Source organism: Rhea pennata, chromosome 4 (genome assembly GCF_028389875.1).
Source record: "Rhea pennata isolate bPtePen1 chromosome 4, bPtePen1.pri, whole genome shotgun sequence".
Taxonomy (NCBI): domain Eukaryota; kingdom Metazoa; phylum Chordata; class Aves; order Rheiformes; family Rheidae; genus Rhea; species Rhea pennata.
Genome location: NC_084666.1, coordinates 26,207,809 through 26,224,434, shown reverse-complemented (window position 1 = coordinate 26,224,434; position 16,626 = coordinate 26,207,809). Strand labels below are relative to the sequence as shown.

Sequence of the window (16,626 nt, the reverse complement as noted above, 5' to 3'; positions counted from 1 at the left end):
CTGTGGATTATTGGTATCTTACAAATGTTGTGTATTCAGTGTATATTCAAGCAAAAGGAGCAAATATGGGCTCCTAAGGCATTCCTTGCACTTTGTTTAGCGTTTTTCTTTGATAGAATAAGGGGGGAAAGGTTTGTAGTTGGGGTATTGCCTTTGATTTCAGAGGAGAGAAGCTGAGAGGACTGCCCTGCAGAAAGAATCTGATAATGCCAGGGTTGCCCTTGAGGAACAGGCAGAGGAGGTGCAGATGACAGCTTTTAACCGAGTGTGCTGTCTGTATGCAGGGACACACTGGAGTTAGGTGACTGAGTGTTGGGGATTATGACCCTGCTTCCATCAAGATATTTCAAGATACCAGGGAGACTTTTTCACTGTCTGTAGTGGCTAGCAATGTGACAGTACCATGCAGTAGTTGCATTCAACTCCAGTGAAGATGGAATTTCTTGCTTTAGATGTTAATTTGCTGGTCTTGCATTATCACAGTTACAGTACAATATATATATTTATATATTGGAAAGTGGTTTATAATGTCATGCCAAAACGTTTTGTTTACAGGGTTTGCCACTAACGTCAGATATAAAGGACATTGAAAGCTTGATGAGACTTTCAGGCAGAATTGAATGTGAGAGCCCAAATCGACATCTCTACGACTTTGTTGGAAACATCAGACTGGATGGGCATGGGTATGTAAATCTAAGGGAAAAGATCTCAATAGAATCCAATATATGTTGTTAAACTGCTCAAATTAAAATATGAATACTGAAATCTTCACTCTTTTAAGAGCAGAAAGTTAAAATCTAACATCTTTTGTCTACAACTTGATTTTATCTACTAGATGACCTTCAAAAACCAATAGCTATTATAAATACAAGGGAGTAGTTATCAAATTCTGGTAGTGTTTTTGTATTTTATTGCTAGTAACTCGCTTTTTCTGCATCTCATTCTTTGTTAAGCCTCTGTTATAGAGGCTGACTATAAAAAGTTTCTGGGGTGTTTATAAGTCTGGAGTGGAAGCAAGTTCACTACTATATACTTCATTCTTTTAATTTGATATAAGAATATTGTGTTAAATTATACTCAAGCTACATCTAAAAGACATTTAATACCTTAATTTCCTGGAAATATATTTCTGTAAAAATAGATAACCAGTGCAATTGTAACCTACATACTTTTAAAATTGCTTCAAGAATTCTTAAAATACTTAATGTTTACCTGACACTGATATTTGGAGTGTTCTGTATGGTCAAACCTAATGTGGTGTATTAGAACTATAAAATTCATTACTACATCCAGAATTACTGAATTCTTCATTTCCAAAGACTGACTTTTTACAAGATTTTTTGAATTTGGTAGGTGTTTATTTCTCCATATAGAATATTACTCATGTTTGTGTTTCTAGACTGATATATATCTATATATATATTACTAATTATAACATACTTTTTTTATATATTCCATTTTTTTATTTACTGATTTCTTACAGATGCATTCCGGGAGTTTTCAGTCGCAAGAGTGTGGATCTATTATAATTCCACTGTACTTGTCGTTCAGAAGAGAAAAACACTTACCTGTAATTCTTCTCTGAAGGTAATAGTTATAATAGATCCACACATCCATCCTTCTTCCCTGTCTAGGGGGAAAAACATATGTTTTTTTTAATTATTTAATTTTAAAATTTGGTTAAAAAAGAAACATTGAGTGTGCTACTGGCTATTATGCCTCACGAATGTGTAGGAGCACGCCACCTTCTGGTCAAGCAATTTACCGTTTGAGAAATTTAGTTATGAAATATTTAGACTATAGTTCTTGTGCAGTAGAATAGTTTCAAAAGTGTGGCTCTAATATAATATTTACCTTCAGTGAAAAAGAATTGCAGGTAAGTAACTTTTTTTGGATCCTGACCTTATTTCCATCCTGAAAAATCAGAGATGAGTTCTCTTTTTGCACATATCAGAGGCAGTACAGATTCGTCTAACTAATATTTATTCAAATATTTAAGACCTTCCTTCTAGCAGTTATGATTCCCACTTTATCCACTGTCATCTTAACATTTTTGCAAGAGCAACAAGAGAACAATGAAAATGTTTCTTCCTCTTCTTCTTTTTTGCTTTAAATAACTGATTGGAATGTCAGACTACTGTGATTCATAAATGTTGTATCCTGATAGGCTTTTGCTGTCTCCTCCTTTTTCCCTTTATGGGAGAGCAAATGAAAGAAACAAAGGTTCTCGTCAATCTTTTGGGTACAAAGAGAAATTTGAGTTACAGTATGTGTCTAAAGTCAGCTATTTAAATTTAAAGACTATAAGATAACTCCAACATCTCTTATGAATTTTTATTCTTCACTTACCTAGTACAGTTTTAGAAGAACAATACAGGTAAATCCAAAACTGATTTTGAGGTTTAAAGATGATACAGAAATTACAGTTATAAATTTTATGTAATTAATCGAGTTCATAAGGGCTATTAATTTTACTGGGAAAATGGATTCAGTTGAGAGTCCAAAGAAAACTATTTAATTTGAGAATTGTTACAGAGAATCAATTTTATAAAAATACCTGAATTTCATCATAGAAGTTTTTCTAAACTTTTGTATCCATAAATCAAAGGAAGATTAACCCATATCTTTAGTGACTGTATTCAAAATTAAATGGTAAGTAATATTTTTGCAAACTTAAATTTTTGGGTTCCCCATGTGACTTGCTTTAAACTATCAGCTTATATATAAGCCAACACAAAAAACTTTAAAAGTTAGGTTCCAAGTAAATTTATCATAAACATCCAAATTGCTAGCGATGCTTAAGAAATTAACTAATAAGCTTTAGCAACTGCTGGTTGCATTTATTCTTTGAAATAGATTATTTTGATGATAAAATATAAAATTACTTCCTTCTAGTACTGTTCCATTGGGATCCGATCAGATTCTTCTACGGGGAGCTCAGTTGAGAAATACTCAGTGGGTTCACGGAATAGTTGTCTATACAGGACATGATACAAAACTCATGCAGGTTTGTGGCTTGGAATTTTTCTGAATTCTGTTTTGTTATAGAAGTTAAATTGTTGAGAACAGATCATCTTTCTTAAGAAGTAAAATCAATAAAAATAAAACAATTTCTGATAATAACTATTAGACTATAATCAGTCACTTAGCCACAGAGTAGTTTTTCCACTAATAAGCATATATGGTGCTATTTTGTAATTTGTGTTTTGAAAACTATTTTTGCTAGCAAGTTGGATCATTATAGTTTGCCTGTTCATCTTTTTTTATTTTTGACTGCTCCTAAAACTGTCCTGTTGTGGAGCTTTCTTTCAAGATGAAGGTAAGCATTCTTGTCAGAAAACAAAGTGAAATTTTACTCATTTGCAAAATAATGAGGGGAAAAAAAGATTCTCAGACTATGAAGATATTTTTGCTAGTGTTGTTTGAAATATCCAAATTAAAGAGCATTTGTCAAGCAAAATCAATGTTTTCAGTTTGGTCATGCATGTCTCTTACTCCGTTTCTGATTTGTAAAACCTAGATTGACTGTTTTTAGTATTAATGAGCAATTGTTTTCTATAGCTCTGTTTGGATGTACATACATAAACTTTAAATGTTTACTGGTAGCTGTTGCTTTTATGAGTGTTCTGTGTGATTGTTTAAAGTGCTTGTGATACAAATCTAAAACCTAAATTCATAAGTTTGTCTCTCTCTTTTATTTTTTTTTAAGTGAAATAGTTAAATGATTTGTGATGAGCTATTTGTGAAAAAAAAATCAGAAAAGGATGCAGTAATGCACAATTTGAGGGAGGGGGGAAGAGAGAGAGAATGGTATGCATGCCTCTTAATGTTTAATAGCCACTCTTGTTTTCGTCTCTTGCAGAATTCCACAAGCCCACCTCTTAAAATGTCTAATGTGGAACGAATTACAAATATTCAGATTTTGATTTTGTTCTGCATCCTTATTGCCATGTCTTTGATCTGCTCTATTGGTTCAGCTATCTGGAATCGAAGGCATACTGGAAGAGACTGGTATCTTGATCTAAACTGTAAGCTGTAAAATAATTTATTAATATTTTAATGTTCATTTGCCCTTAAATCCTTACTGTCTGGAAAGGAGGATGTTTAACTTTCAACTTTACATAGTGCTGGTTTTTCATCAGTCTTCATTGTATGTTGACTGAAGTGATTAGGTTAGGTATGTTTACGTTCTCTGTTCTTTTAGAAGATTGATTAATCAATCTAATCTCATGTCATAATTTTAGGTAGTATGAATTTAACTTTTTCATAATTTTCATTGGGGGAAAATAGGAAAGTGTAAGGGTGGATAGAGAAAAGTTCCATTCCACAGCTGCCATTTTAAAAAAGTCAAACTTTAAGAAGTCATATTTAAAACTTTGGTTCCTATGTATAGATGTTCTAAACAGATTATTATCTTAAAATAAAGAAATTAGTCAAAGAAGGTGAAGGCTGGGAAGTTTGCTTTTCAGAAATTGATGCAGCATTTTTAAAAATCAGCAGTATGTGGTGGTATTCTGGATGCACACTGTGTGTGTGTGTGTGTGTGTGTGTATTTAGTATGGTCTTAAATGTTTTATGATATGTTTTGTTTTTTGGCAGATGGTGGAGCAAGCAATTTTGGGTTGAATTTCTTGACTTTCATCATTCTCTTCAATAATCTTATTCCAATCAGTTTGCTGGTTACACTTGAAGTCGTTAAATTTATCCAGGCATATTTCATAAATTGGGTAAATATTATTCTTACTGTAATTTACATAGACTTCTAAAATCAAGCTGCTTACAAGTAAGTGAAATGATTAGCCAATCATCTCTATGAATGATTTCTGTGATTTCATTTATCTGAATGAACATTTCTCAGACTTTTTCCATAAATACTTCCAAGTATATAGTTTGTTATTGGAATCTGAGAAGACAATACGGTTTTCTTGAGTGTTTCTTTAGCAGCACAGGATTCAATTTGTGATCAGAACTGCTTTTTCCAGTGCTCTGTCCTTGTCCAGTGCTTTGTCCTTCTCATTCTTAATATTCAGTTATCAGAGCTTAAACCAGAATGGTCATAAAAGAGTGTTTTGCAATCCAGTAGTTTTTCCAGTTTTAGATCTTATTTTTCTTTCTGATCTTAGGCCATGCTTTCTGTACCTTTCATTGATTTCCATCTTCTCCCCTACTATCCTTTAATGCTTTTGTATGAAGCCAATCTCTACTGATACAATCTTCTACAAAATAGATGAAGATCATTGTGTTGTCCTTCACTTTTTCCTAGTGAATTGATAGAGGCAAAGAAGGATTGACTTTTTTATGTCATCTAATTACTTTTAGTATCATGCCTTCAATTTGTCATTTTTTTCCCAAAAAAGCTTAATTATATCATTCTGAGCTCTTTGATCTGACTCCTTGATCAAATACGTGAAATGGATTTGTGTGTGAGAGATGTGATGTCATACAAATATAAATAAATGAATTATGTACAGTAACATAATTCAGGTAACATTTCTTCTGATTTTAAAACTTAAGCATTTTTGAAAGCAATCTACTATTATTGATTTCTTTTTGTTCTTTTTATTGCAGCACAAATATTGTTGACAAATAAGATAATGCAACACAATTCTTCCTTTAGGTTCTATAGTCCAAAATAAATAATTGACAAAGGTTTTGGTGAACAAGAGAAAGAATATAACCTAAGTTGAATGAGTAGATTTATAACTAGTACTTATGCAAGAAATCCTAACAAAGACTATTTTAACCTTTTTTCATCCAGTTTCACATAACAAAGAGAGAGTTGTCTTTAAAAGTCAACTTATCTTAATTGGGATACTGGATATTTACTGTCTTAAACATGATTGCTGTGTGTATGCTATGATCCTGATGTAGAGAATTTAGCCATCTACAATCTCTGGCACTGCATTGCTAAACCATACTGTATTTTAAATTTTTCCTGTATTTAAAAACTAAACTTTGAGTTTTTTGGAACAAGCAAAAGAAATACTTAGAATGTAACCTATGTTTGTTATTCTGTATTCTTAAATTTGTTTTTGTCTGTGTATTTTACCACTTAGGAAAGGCTGGATGTGAATACAGTATAAAAAGATAAGATTGACTTCTCAGTAAATATTACAATATAGTGTTTCTATTTATTGGTCTCTATTTTAGATAAATTTGTAAAACAGTCTTTCAATAGTATAAATCACTGGGAGTAATCCAAGTAAAATCTTAAAGCATCATACAGGTTTTTTTGTTTTAAAGAGGAAATTAATTTCTGTTTGGGATTCTTGGAAGCAGTCTGACTGTCTGTGGCTTCCCCCGTTGAAATAAACTTGTATTCATATTCAATTTGTTATTGTTTATTTAGCCTCTCTATTTATAAACAAACATTTTTGTAAGCTATGGAAGACAAACTTTTAAACATATATTTTTTTCTGTAGGATATAGATATGCGCTATGAACCTACGGACACTGCTGCTATGGCTCGTACTTCCAATCTCAATGAAGAACTTGGACAGGTACAAAGAAATTACTGGCTCTTTATTTTATTTGCTCATTTCTTTTTTCTTAATTTTGTGAGAGGTTTTTCTTTAAAACACTTTGTAATACTTATAAGGTAAATATTTGAAGCGAGTATTAAAGGAGAAAAGCTATTCATTGTATTGATGTGTGTGGTAATCCAAGATTCTAAATGGTTTTCTAGTGTAATCCAAGGTAATATAAGTGGGTTTTTGGCTCCATCTTTAAGTATATTTATATATTACATACCAAACAATGTTGAAGACTATTATTAAAGTTGCGAAGTGTATTACTCGGAGGAATTCTGAAGAGTTAAAGCTGTCTGTGGCATGTAAATTTAGTCTCTCTATATATACTATGATTGTGTGTATTGTTGTGTCCATATGGTTTTTTTCACACAGTCTGTTTTGCTCAGTAGAGACAAAGTATATGCTCTAGGGCTGAATCATGGTTGTATAAAATGAAGATGATTTTTTTTTTTGACCTTTTAAATGTTTTCTCTATTTTTTTGCCACAAAAGATATCACAGATTATGTATTCTAACTCCAATTTTAAAAATAATTTATGCAGTAGTTTCTGGTGGGGAAATGGCTATGATGTTAGGGAAATAGTTCTAGAGTTGGTAAAAATGAAGGTATTTACTTTATTCCTGCAACTTTGTATTTCTTGCTTTTTTTAATGCTTTGAATTTTAGAAGATATTTCTGTCATGAAAAGAGAGGTTTAGAAATGTGTATAGATACTCTTTTTCCATCTTGCTCTCAGTCAAAAATGAAATATATTACTGGCAAAGCCATTGGTCTTCATTAGATTTTGCATATCAACAATATGTAGAGTGAGCAATAGTTAAGTGTACTAGCATGCATTGAAGCAAGCCTAGTTTTCATGGAGTCATAGCTGATTGCTTTTTTGCAAATAGGTGTCAGGACTCCACATCTGCAACACGTATACTGAATGTATTTATATCCTGTGAACTGTGTGAAGTGTGCAAAACTCATTTTTTTTAAAAAAAGAAAGATACTTAGTGTGCTAATAGGCATGAATTGTAATAAATGTGTAAATAATTATTTAAAGTTAATTTATACTTTAACCGTTTGTTTAGGTCAAATACATATTTTCTGACAAAACGGGTACCCTGACATGCAATGTCATGCAATTTAAGAAGTGTACTATAGCAGGAGTTGCATATGGGTAGGTATTTTCATATATACTTATTTCCATATCTGTATGCCTTTCTCTTCCTCTGCTTGTGTGCATGTACACACAAATATATGTAAAGCTTCATTTAAAACAAACGTATACTTGGCAGTAGATACAATTTAGAGTCAATTTGTTTGTGACTATGAAATGTTACTTGTAACATTTATCACTTCAGTTACAGCACCCCTTTCTGGAATGAGAAACAAAAATATAGATACCAAAGATTTATTGTCATAAAGCAACTTCAGTATGCCTGCTTCTTCTATAGCTCAGTCTGTTTAATGCTATTATTAAAAAAATGACTTCCCACATACTTGCAGAAAACTTCTGTAGTTGTCCATGCTTCATGTAGCCCCATGCTCTTACCTGAATGCTCTGCCAGATGAGCAAGAATTTGGATTACACTACTATAACATGTAATGGTTTTTATGAGTAGCTTTAAAATGGCCTAACTCCAAATGTAGGTTTTTAACTATTAAAAAATCTCTCCAAATAGTAGCAGACAAAGCATTTTATTACGTACTGTCTACAGTTGCAGTCACATTCTTTGACCACGTTTGTGAAAGCCTCAAAGTTCTCTCTAAGGTTGTTGACCTGCAAGAAACTCATAAGAGCAATAAATAGAGCAAAAGTGCCTACATTATAAATGCCAGAAGTAAGTGAAATGCTGGGCCTAGTCAAGTTTTTGAATGTTCAGTAGAAGATAACTAGATACCCCTAGTTCTTCAAACGTTGGGCAGAGACCAGGCAGACATTATGAAATTTTAAGTACTGAACTTCTTCTAAAGTGTTGTTTGGGCTTTTGTGGCTTTGTGGTTTTGGGGGGGGGGGGAGGCTTTTGTGGGATAATTTGGATCCTTTTGAAGATCCTAAAATAATTTTGAGCAGTCTGATACATGTTTTTTGTTTCCTGAAAACTTAGATCTTCAATATATTAATCATAATGTTTTTTTAATTAATAATTTCATTTTTTAAATAGTTTCAACTCTGGTATTTCAAAAAACCCACAAAACCCACACTTTATTTTGGGCTTACCTTCAAGCATAGGAGCTATTCTTTTTACTTCAGTGAAACTGCTCTGAGACATCTATTCTCAAATTCTTTGTACAGCAGTTTTGTAAGCCAACAAGAATACACGAATGGTAGTAGCAAGTAAAATCAACATTTGATATTCAGTTCATTGTATCTGTTTATCTGAAGCTGATTTAGCACAAATTTTAAGACTTCTCCTTTGAAAAACCAGGCTGTTAATGTATTTTAAGAAAAGCAATCTCATTTTTCTTGCTGTGCTTCCCAGCTCGTATTCACCTCTTATTGAGAAGATGTTGGCATTTTCAGTGAGCATAACTCTGTTTAGAAAACAGTTTCCTTATACAGCAAATAATCATTATAGCAGCTCTCATGGCTTCTCTGACAACAAATTGACTCTGTCTGTATTGGTGCAGATGAAAGGAGGTTGGGAACACAGAAAAGAGTGGAAGTAACTGTTCCATCTTCCATGCCTCTTCTTTTTCAGTGCAGTATAACTTGCGATATATTTGAACCTGTGTTGTCATAGGGCCAGATCTTTCACATGCTACAGTTAGCTGCATTAACATTTTTTGAATTCAGCCGGATAAGCTGATTAACATGGCAAGAAAGGCTACTATTTGTTTAATATGAAACTGTAGCACTGTCCCAGGATTCCACGCAGTTGGAGGAAGGAATTGCTTTGTCTTTTTGAGTGTACGCTTTAAATTAGTAAGATGGCATCTAAAATACTGTTTCCAAAACACTATGTTTGTGGTAGTTTTCATTCTGTTTAGTATGCACTGGATATACTTTCTGCCTATTTTCTGACTGAGTCTTTCTTAGATGTGTTAAGGTGGCAGGTTCGATGTGATATCTGATGTTAGAAGTGATAGCTGCTGAGGCGGAACCGATTTTGATGTGTACAGAAACAAAGTCACAACACAATTAGATGTTTCAAGTGAAACAATGTAACATTTCAGCCCAATAAAGTTTTCAGACTTTCAAAGTGGAGTCTCTTTTTCAGTGGGCTCTCCTTTTAGCTGTCTTCAACCTAATTACTAGCTGTCTACCTCATTCCCTTTTTACTATGAAGATATTTTTTTTGACATCTGCTCCTAGCTGTTCTGCCTCAGTTTCTGAGTACCTACTATATTTTCTTGCATTAAAAATTAGTATATTCCAATTTTAGACCAACTTTTACCAATTTCCAGAACAAAGTCACAGTCATAACAGCCTGTTCAACTGTTATGTATTAGGCTTTGACATGGACTTCTGTAAAAGACAGTTTGTTGGTTAATGTATACTGAAATATAAAGCAAGATTTATAAAGAGGAAAAATGCTAGTATATCAGCTGGCATACATTAGTAAATAGGTAGGCTTTAAATCAAACAAAAATTATCCTTTATGGTTTATAAAGCCTCAACCAGAAGTATCATACTTTTTGCAATGCTTTATTGTTACCTAGGTACTGGGAAAATAATCATTAAAATGCTTTTAAATCTTTCACTTCTTAGTAACGTAATTTCATTAACTTCTCTTTTACACGTGATCAAATTTTGTAGCATCTGTGATTCTTCTTCCTCTACCTGTTTCTATTCCTCTCTTACTTTTTGTGCAGCCATTGCCCTGAGCCTGAGGATTATAGTGTTCCTTCAGATGATTGGTAAGCTCTAAAAATCATGGAGTATGTGATGTTTGTTTAAGATTCTTGCTTAAAATCAGTGAGATAAATAGATTTTTAGAAATAGAGCTAAATAGGAGATATTTTTCTCAGAAGGTGTTTTAGCTTCAAATTGTTGCAGGCTGACTGAGGCTTATAGAGTTCTGTCAGCACAAATTGTAAGTGATCAGGTTGGGTACTCTGGAACAGAATCATTAACTAATACAGCCACTGAGGCATAGCACAATTGTCCTGCTGACAGTACAATTCAGAAAAGCTTTTAGAGAGACAGTTCTGGTTATTTATAAAGGTATCAAGGTGGCTTTGATGACACTTTTGAAAATATTTCTATTGTTACCTAGTAATGAGTTAGTAATAATATGTTAGAAGAATAGTCTGAAGTTCAAAGTGAAAAAATATGTAATAACTATTGTTAATATTTTATTTTCTACACAGGGTCTTAGAATATTAGCGCTACTTGGTTTTTTGTTTGTTTATTTGTTTATTTGAGTCTTGGTGGGTTTTAAGTTTCTTAACTGAAATTGAGATTAAAGCACCCAAATGCACCTGGAGCCAACATTAGTCTTTTAAACAAGAAGCTCAGGAAAGGTGGTGTCCTGACTTCCTTTCTATTCCCATCTGCATGATGCCTTGTACTGTCTTCATTGTTCTTTCCTAAACCAGTCATTGGCTATTCTGTTCAAAATTAGCTCAAATAAAAAGGGGACAAAAATGCAGTTTTTAAATTATCATTATGTATTATTCAAGATATTGCACCAAAAACTATGCTGTATGTTGTCTCTGTATGTTTAAAAAGTTTGTGAGGAAAAAACTTGTTTTGCTAAATTAGAATTAACAATCCTTCTAGATTTTTTTTAAAAAAGGGAACAAAAATCTCTCCCCACACTCACCCCCAAAAAAATCTCACACCCGCACGTGCCCTAAAATTCTACCTGACCTGGATATCTGTATTTGTTGTAGTGGCCCATTTCTTACAAACATGGATGAGCATGCTTAGCCATGCACAAATTAGTGATTTTGTTAAAATAATGTTATTGCTTATATATAAAATTAGCATGTTTACTCATAAAATACTTATTGTGTCCTCTTATACCTTACACTTATATGTAAGTAAACTTGTATGTATTACTTTTATATGTATACAGTTATACCTCGGACTAGTGTGCAGTTTATTTTTAGCACTGAGAATTCAGAAATTATTTGTCTTTGCTGCTACAGATGAGATCTATATCCTGAAGTTTTTCTATCAGAAAGCTTTAAGTAAATAAAGTTTAAACCTTAAGATCTAAAGAAACTTAATTTTTTTTTGAAATTGTTACCTTTCAGCACTTTAAGTGCCAGTTGCTTTAATATTTATTTTTAAAAAATTCTCATTGATTGAGAATGCTTTGGATTTCTTGCTTTTGTTATAGGCTTGTGCAAAAAGTGGTCCTTGAGAATTTATGTGGAGGAGGTACTGTCATTTCATGTTCCTTCACGTTAATACAGGACTGCAACAGCCCTCTCTTGTTTCCATAGAGAATCTTTAGACATACCTTTGATGTGACTGTGGCTTAGTCTCCAACTTAAGTCACTGAGTATGTTCAGGCTCTTCTAGGATTGTGTGACCAAGGCAAAATCCAATGTAAATGGAAAAAGAATAATTTTTCTCCAAACTAGGCTCGCTTTTCAGCCCTATTTTGTTTCACTGAGATTCAAACTCAGATGGACTGTCCTCATGCTCAACAGTCAGCTGTATTAGCAAGTCTGTAACAAGATATAAACAGATCTAGAAGTATTTTGTTTTCTGAGTTCTGTCTTTGATCCCTTCCTGCGTTGTTGCTCCATCTTTATACATCAGTTCACTAAATTTCTTTTTGGTCGTGGGCAATAGGAAACAAGCCATCTCATTTCAGACCTCCCTGATGCACAAACTCAGTTTACTTTAACTCTTTTAGCTACCTCACTAGCTTTTCTGTAAATGTGTGCAATCCGATTCTGAAGCTTCTCATTTCTCACAGAAATATTATTTCCTAAGGCCTATCTTGTTCTATGTGCCTCTAATAATCTCCTCCTAGGGAGACCAGAAGCCACAATCTTTTATGTTAGTAGATTTTTACTTCCTCCTGCATTATCTGAAGTCAGTAGAAAAACTTCCCTGCATGTGAGAATATTTATGTAAATCAAAGTTTAGCTAAAGTAGATAAATGTTGGAGATATGTAACAAGCACTTGTTCATTTCAATTTCTCATCGTAGGTGTTTGCAGCCACAGCACTGTGTTGCACAACTTACAAATGGAAATTTATGTCTGATCTCAGCACAGTAGTGTAGATGATTTCCAGATGAATTGCTAAGAACATGCTAATGGTTTTCTCTCTTCTACTTAATTATTTCTAGGCAGAGCTCACAAAATGGGGAAGATAAAGCATTTAGTGACTCGTCATTACTGGAGAATCTTCAAAGCAATCATGTAAGTGATACAGAAACAATAACTGTTGTTTTGTGAAACCACATTTGTCTTTCGGTAAGCTAGAAGATGATTTCCTTTGAAGGAAAATAAATTAAGTACTTACACAAAACCTACGTGTAGTCATGAATACTTTTTTAATTGTTCACTATTGATGTGTGTAACTTAGATTCATCTAGAACTAACATCCAGTGTTAACTTGCGGAGAGCCTTCCTTTGTAAGGAATTTCAGACTCAGAATTTCTAAGACTGAAATATAGTAGTCTTACGTTGTGGATTCTATGGGTATTTTTACCCCTGAAGTTACCATCCTAAGTCATGCTGTTCATATGTTTCTCATGCTATCCATCAAAGCTTGCAGGATTAGCCGCGTCAACTTACTATCTTGATGTGATTAATTATTTCTGTTCCCAGGCTGAGTTAAAAGTAGGGAATTAACCATACACGTTTATAATCAAGCACGAGTCTGATATTTGCTCCAAAGAGATGGTACATTTCACAGTGGATTAATAGTTTAGTTTATAATTTGATTATAGTTGATAAGTCTAATCATTAATGTTTGTCATTTGTGCTAGAGATGTTTTTACCTAGCTATTAACAAAGAACACCTGCCTGGAATCCTTAAACTGTTCAGTTTACCCTTTTTGCTTAAATTTTGTCTTCCCATGAGGATAGTTTCAGGGAATGGGCAGACATTGAAGTATTTTCTTCCTACAAATGTGACAGAGGGATCTCTCATACAGAAATGTACAGGCCAGTTTAGGTGCTGGTAATGTAGGCTGAAAGATAAATTTTCCTTTGAGTAATGTTGTTTATAGAATCCTAGGTGTACAGAAGACTTGGGGAGAAGACTTGAATCTTGAAAGTGTCTTTAGAGATGTATTAAATCTCTATGAATATGCATTAAATCGGGCAAAATGTTTCGAGTTGTTTTCCCTTAAAAAAAAAAAAAAAAAAAAAAAGATGTTTGTATGCATTTTAAAGTAGAAATGGAGGCACAAATTCAGAGAGGCTTCACCACTGTAGGTTGACTGTGTTCAGAAGTGCTTTGGAAAAGAGTCTATAACTGAACCTTTGGAGCATGTCTTGGAGGATTTGGGGGCTCTCAGTTGAAGATAATAGGTACTTGATCCCATGTTTGATTATAAAGAGCTTTGATTTGATCTGAATAATATAAGAATTCACCCATTCGTTGTTTCCAGAATTAAGTTTTGAGAGATTATTATATTTTATAGAGTAATTGTAAATTCAATTCTGTTGTTGATATTCTTAGTGTACTACTAATCAGAAATGCTAAAAATATTCTACAAAAAGTCTCAGTTTGAGGTGGCAGCTGTTTTTAGCTTATTTAGGGGAAATGATGCGGGTTTTTTGAACAACTGTTCATGAATAGATTCCTTCCTTTTGCCAACTTCAGACGCACATGAAATGTCTTACTAGTATGTTAGTCACACATTTCAACTATTTTGATTAGATCTTTTCTTTTTCCCTTATTCCCTTGGTTAAACCATTTTAAATTCTTTTCTTTACAAATTCCATTTACCTGACCGGGCAGTGTTTTCCATAGATCTTAGAGTTTTGTTGCTGCATTTTCTAAAGGTTCTTAAAAGCTGTCAAATACAATATAACAAAACAAGTAATATAAAGAGGAATATTTTTTAATAAATAACATTTGAAGAAACTTAAGTGAATAATAAAACCAGTTGTCAATTTTTTTTAAACTAAAATTCTTTCAATACAGGATTCAAATTTAGCTTTCCTGTAAAATGCTTATGTGAATTATTTTACATTTCTAGGTATTCCCTTTTGATGATTATGATAGGAAATGCCATTAAACAATATCTGTATAGTCTGTATTGAAGTATAGCAGCAAGAAGTTACTCTGCTTGCTGAAATTGGAGGATAGATAATGTCTGTTTTATTTAGTTCTTGATAGTTAAAGCAAAAAAAAAACATTTCATTAGATTTTTCTTGACTACCTATTTGTCCGTATTTATTGTTACGTTTCAATTGCATGTATTATTCAATTGATTTATCACTTTCTGACGCTTTTTTCTTTAGCCAACTGCACCTATAATATGTGAGTTTTTGACAATGATGGCAGTGTGTCATACAGCTGTTCCTGAAAGAGAAGGTGATAAGATCATATATCAAGCAGCATCTCCAGGTGAGAGTCAAATAATGGAGTGAACATAGAGCAAAGTATTCTGTCTGTCCAACAAGAAAATCGTATTCAAAAGGTATTGTTTATTTTGAAGTATCTACTGAAATTAAAAAAGACGAGCCTCCCTAAAGAGAATTGGTGTCATCTGAAAACAGATTTATCAAGAAAAATAATATTAGATTTTTTTTTCTTGCTCACTTTGCTTTAGTAAATATGTATGGATTTCCTTTGCTTTAGTAAATATGTATGGATTTCCTGTGGATTACATAATGGCAAGGGGTGATTGGTAACTGTAGTATTACTAAGCTGTTATCAGATTACTGTGGAATTCTGAGTGAACTACTCAAATGCAGATAGAAATCAAAATAAACCAGGAGGCAAGCTGATGTTCTTGCTTTTGTACCTGTTCCATATTTGGTAACAGTGGCATTAAGTTATAACAAAGACCATATTTTAATCAAAAATGAAAAAAATATATATTTTTTAAGGGATAAAAGTTGTGATAAGCTCTACTAGATAAACAGAGTGGAAAAAAGATTAGAGTACAAAAGATCTGGTTCAGGCCTATTCTGCTGCATAGACAATTTTGAATTCAGGGCCTGATGGAGCAAGGCAAAATGATTGAAATATGATCAGTTCTACTGAGGTAATTTAATATGACAAATTACGATAGGAGAAGGCATATGAAGCTCAGTCTCCAGCCTTCTTTTTCTGTCTGTCTCAACTCCTAGGTAGCCATTTGTCTGCAAATTCTGTCCTACAAGAATTAAAAGACAGGGCAGAGGTAGGGCCATAATAAATAAAGTAAATAAAATAAAGTTAACGAGACGAGAGCTGCATTTTGTTGGGCATAGTGAGCTAATTCGGTTTGGTATCTTGAACCGTCTGGGGAGAACTGATGCCTGTAGGAGACTGAGTCACAACTTGAAACCTTTCCTGGATGTAGGCATTAAATTTATCTGTTATTTACAAGACTGAGTTAGCCCCTTGTCTTCTAAAACATTACTTGGAGAAGGTACTTACCTTCTTGTGTGATGTCCTACTGAATAAGGCACTTGCCCAGAAGTGGGAGGTTTGTTCTTTAAGCCATGTTTAGTCAGAGAGCATCCAAACGTCTTACTTCCAAAAGGTAGGCTTATTGGGAGAAGACAGGCAGGGTGCCTTCTCTCGATGAAACTGTATCGTCGTATCTACAGCAATGCAGAGTTAACAAGGCTGCAACTTAAACTTTAAACAGGTTGCTCTTTTTACTGCACTGAGAGGCATGTCCCTTTTGGAGCATATTTTCTCTGAAATGTAAACTCATTTCAGCACAGTTTTAATAGGAGAAACAAAGAGTCTTTCTATTCAGTCATCACCTCTAATTTTACAAACCTATCGAGGAAAAAGAAAATCAAAAGTAGAAAATCTTGGGCTGTCCTCATTGAATTATGGGGGTAAATAGCAATTTTGTGGAACTTCTTTGAAAGTACTAATTGATTTATTGCAGATGAAGGAGCATTGGTCAGAGCAGCCAGGCATCTTCGTTTTGTATTCACTGGAAGGACACCTGACTCAGTAATCATAGAGTCTGTAAGTACATTATAATAACAGTATTATTTGCAGTATTTTCTATTGCCATA

At 33.3% G+C, this 16,626-nt stretch overlaps 1 protein-coding gene across 3 annotated transcripts in view; it reads left to right on the top strand.

Moving 5' to 3' along the window:
- Positions 1-16,626, top strand: part of ATP8A1 (ATPase phospholipid transporting 8A1) — a 117,768-nt gene that overhangs the window by 26,665 nt on the left and 74,477 nt on the right. For 2 of the 3 annotated variants that reach the window (XM_062575507.1, XM_062575508.1), the window contains exons 9-18: positions 556-683; positions 2,896-3,007; positions 3,863-4,028; positions 4,600-4,727; positions 6,423-6,500; positions 7,603-7,691; positions 10,331-10,375; positions 12,771-12,843; positions 14,902-15,007; positions 16,494-16,576. In XM_062575507.1, coding sequence (XP_062431491.1) covers positions 556-683; positions 2,896-3,007; positions 3,863-4,028; positions 4,600-4,727; positions 6,423-6,500; positions 7,603-7,691; positions 10,331-10,375; positions 12,771-12,843; positions 14,902-15,007; positions 16,494-16,576 — 1,008 coding nt within the window. The remainder of the gene's footprint in view (positions 1-555; positions 684-2,895; positions 3,008-3,862; positions 4,029-4,599; positions 4,728-6,422; positions 6,501-7,602; positions 7,692-10,330; positions 10,376-12,770; positions 12,844-14,901; positions 15,008-16,493; positions 16,577-16,626) is intronic. The other variant, XM_062575509.1, reaches the window with a different exon arrangement.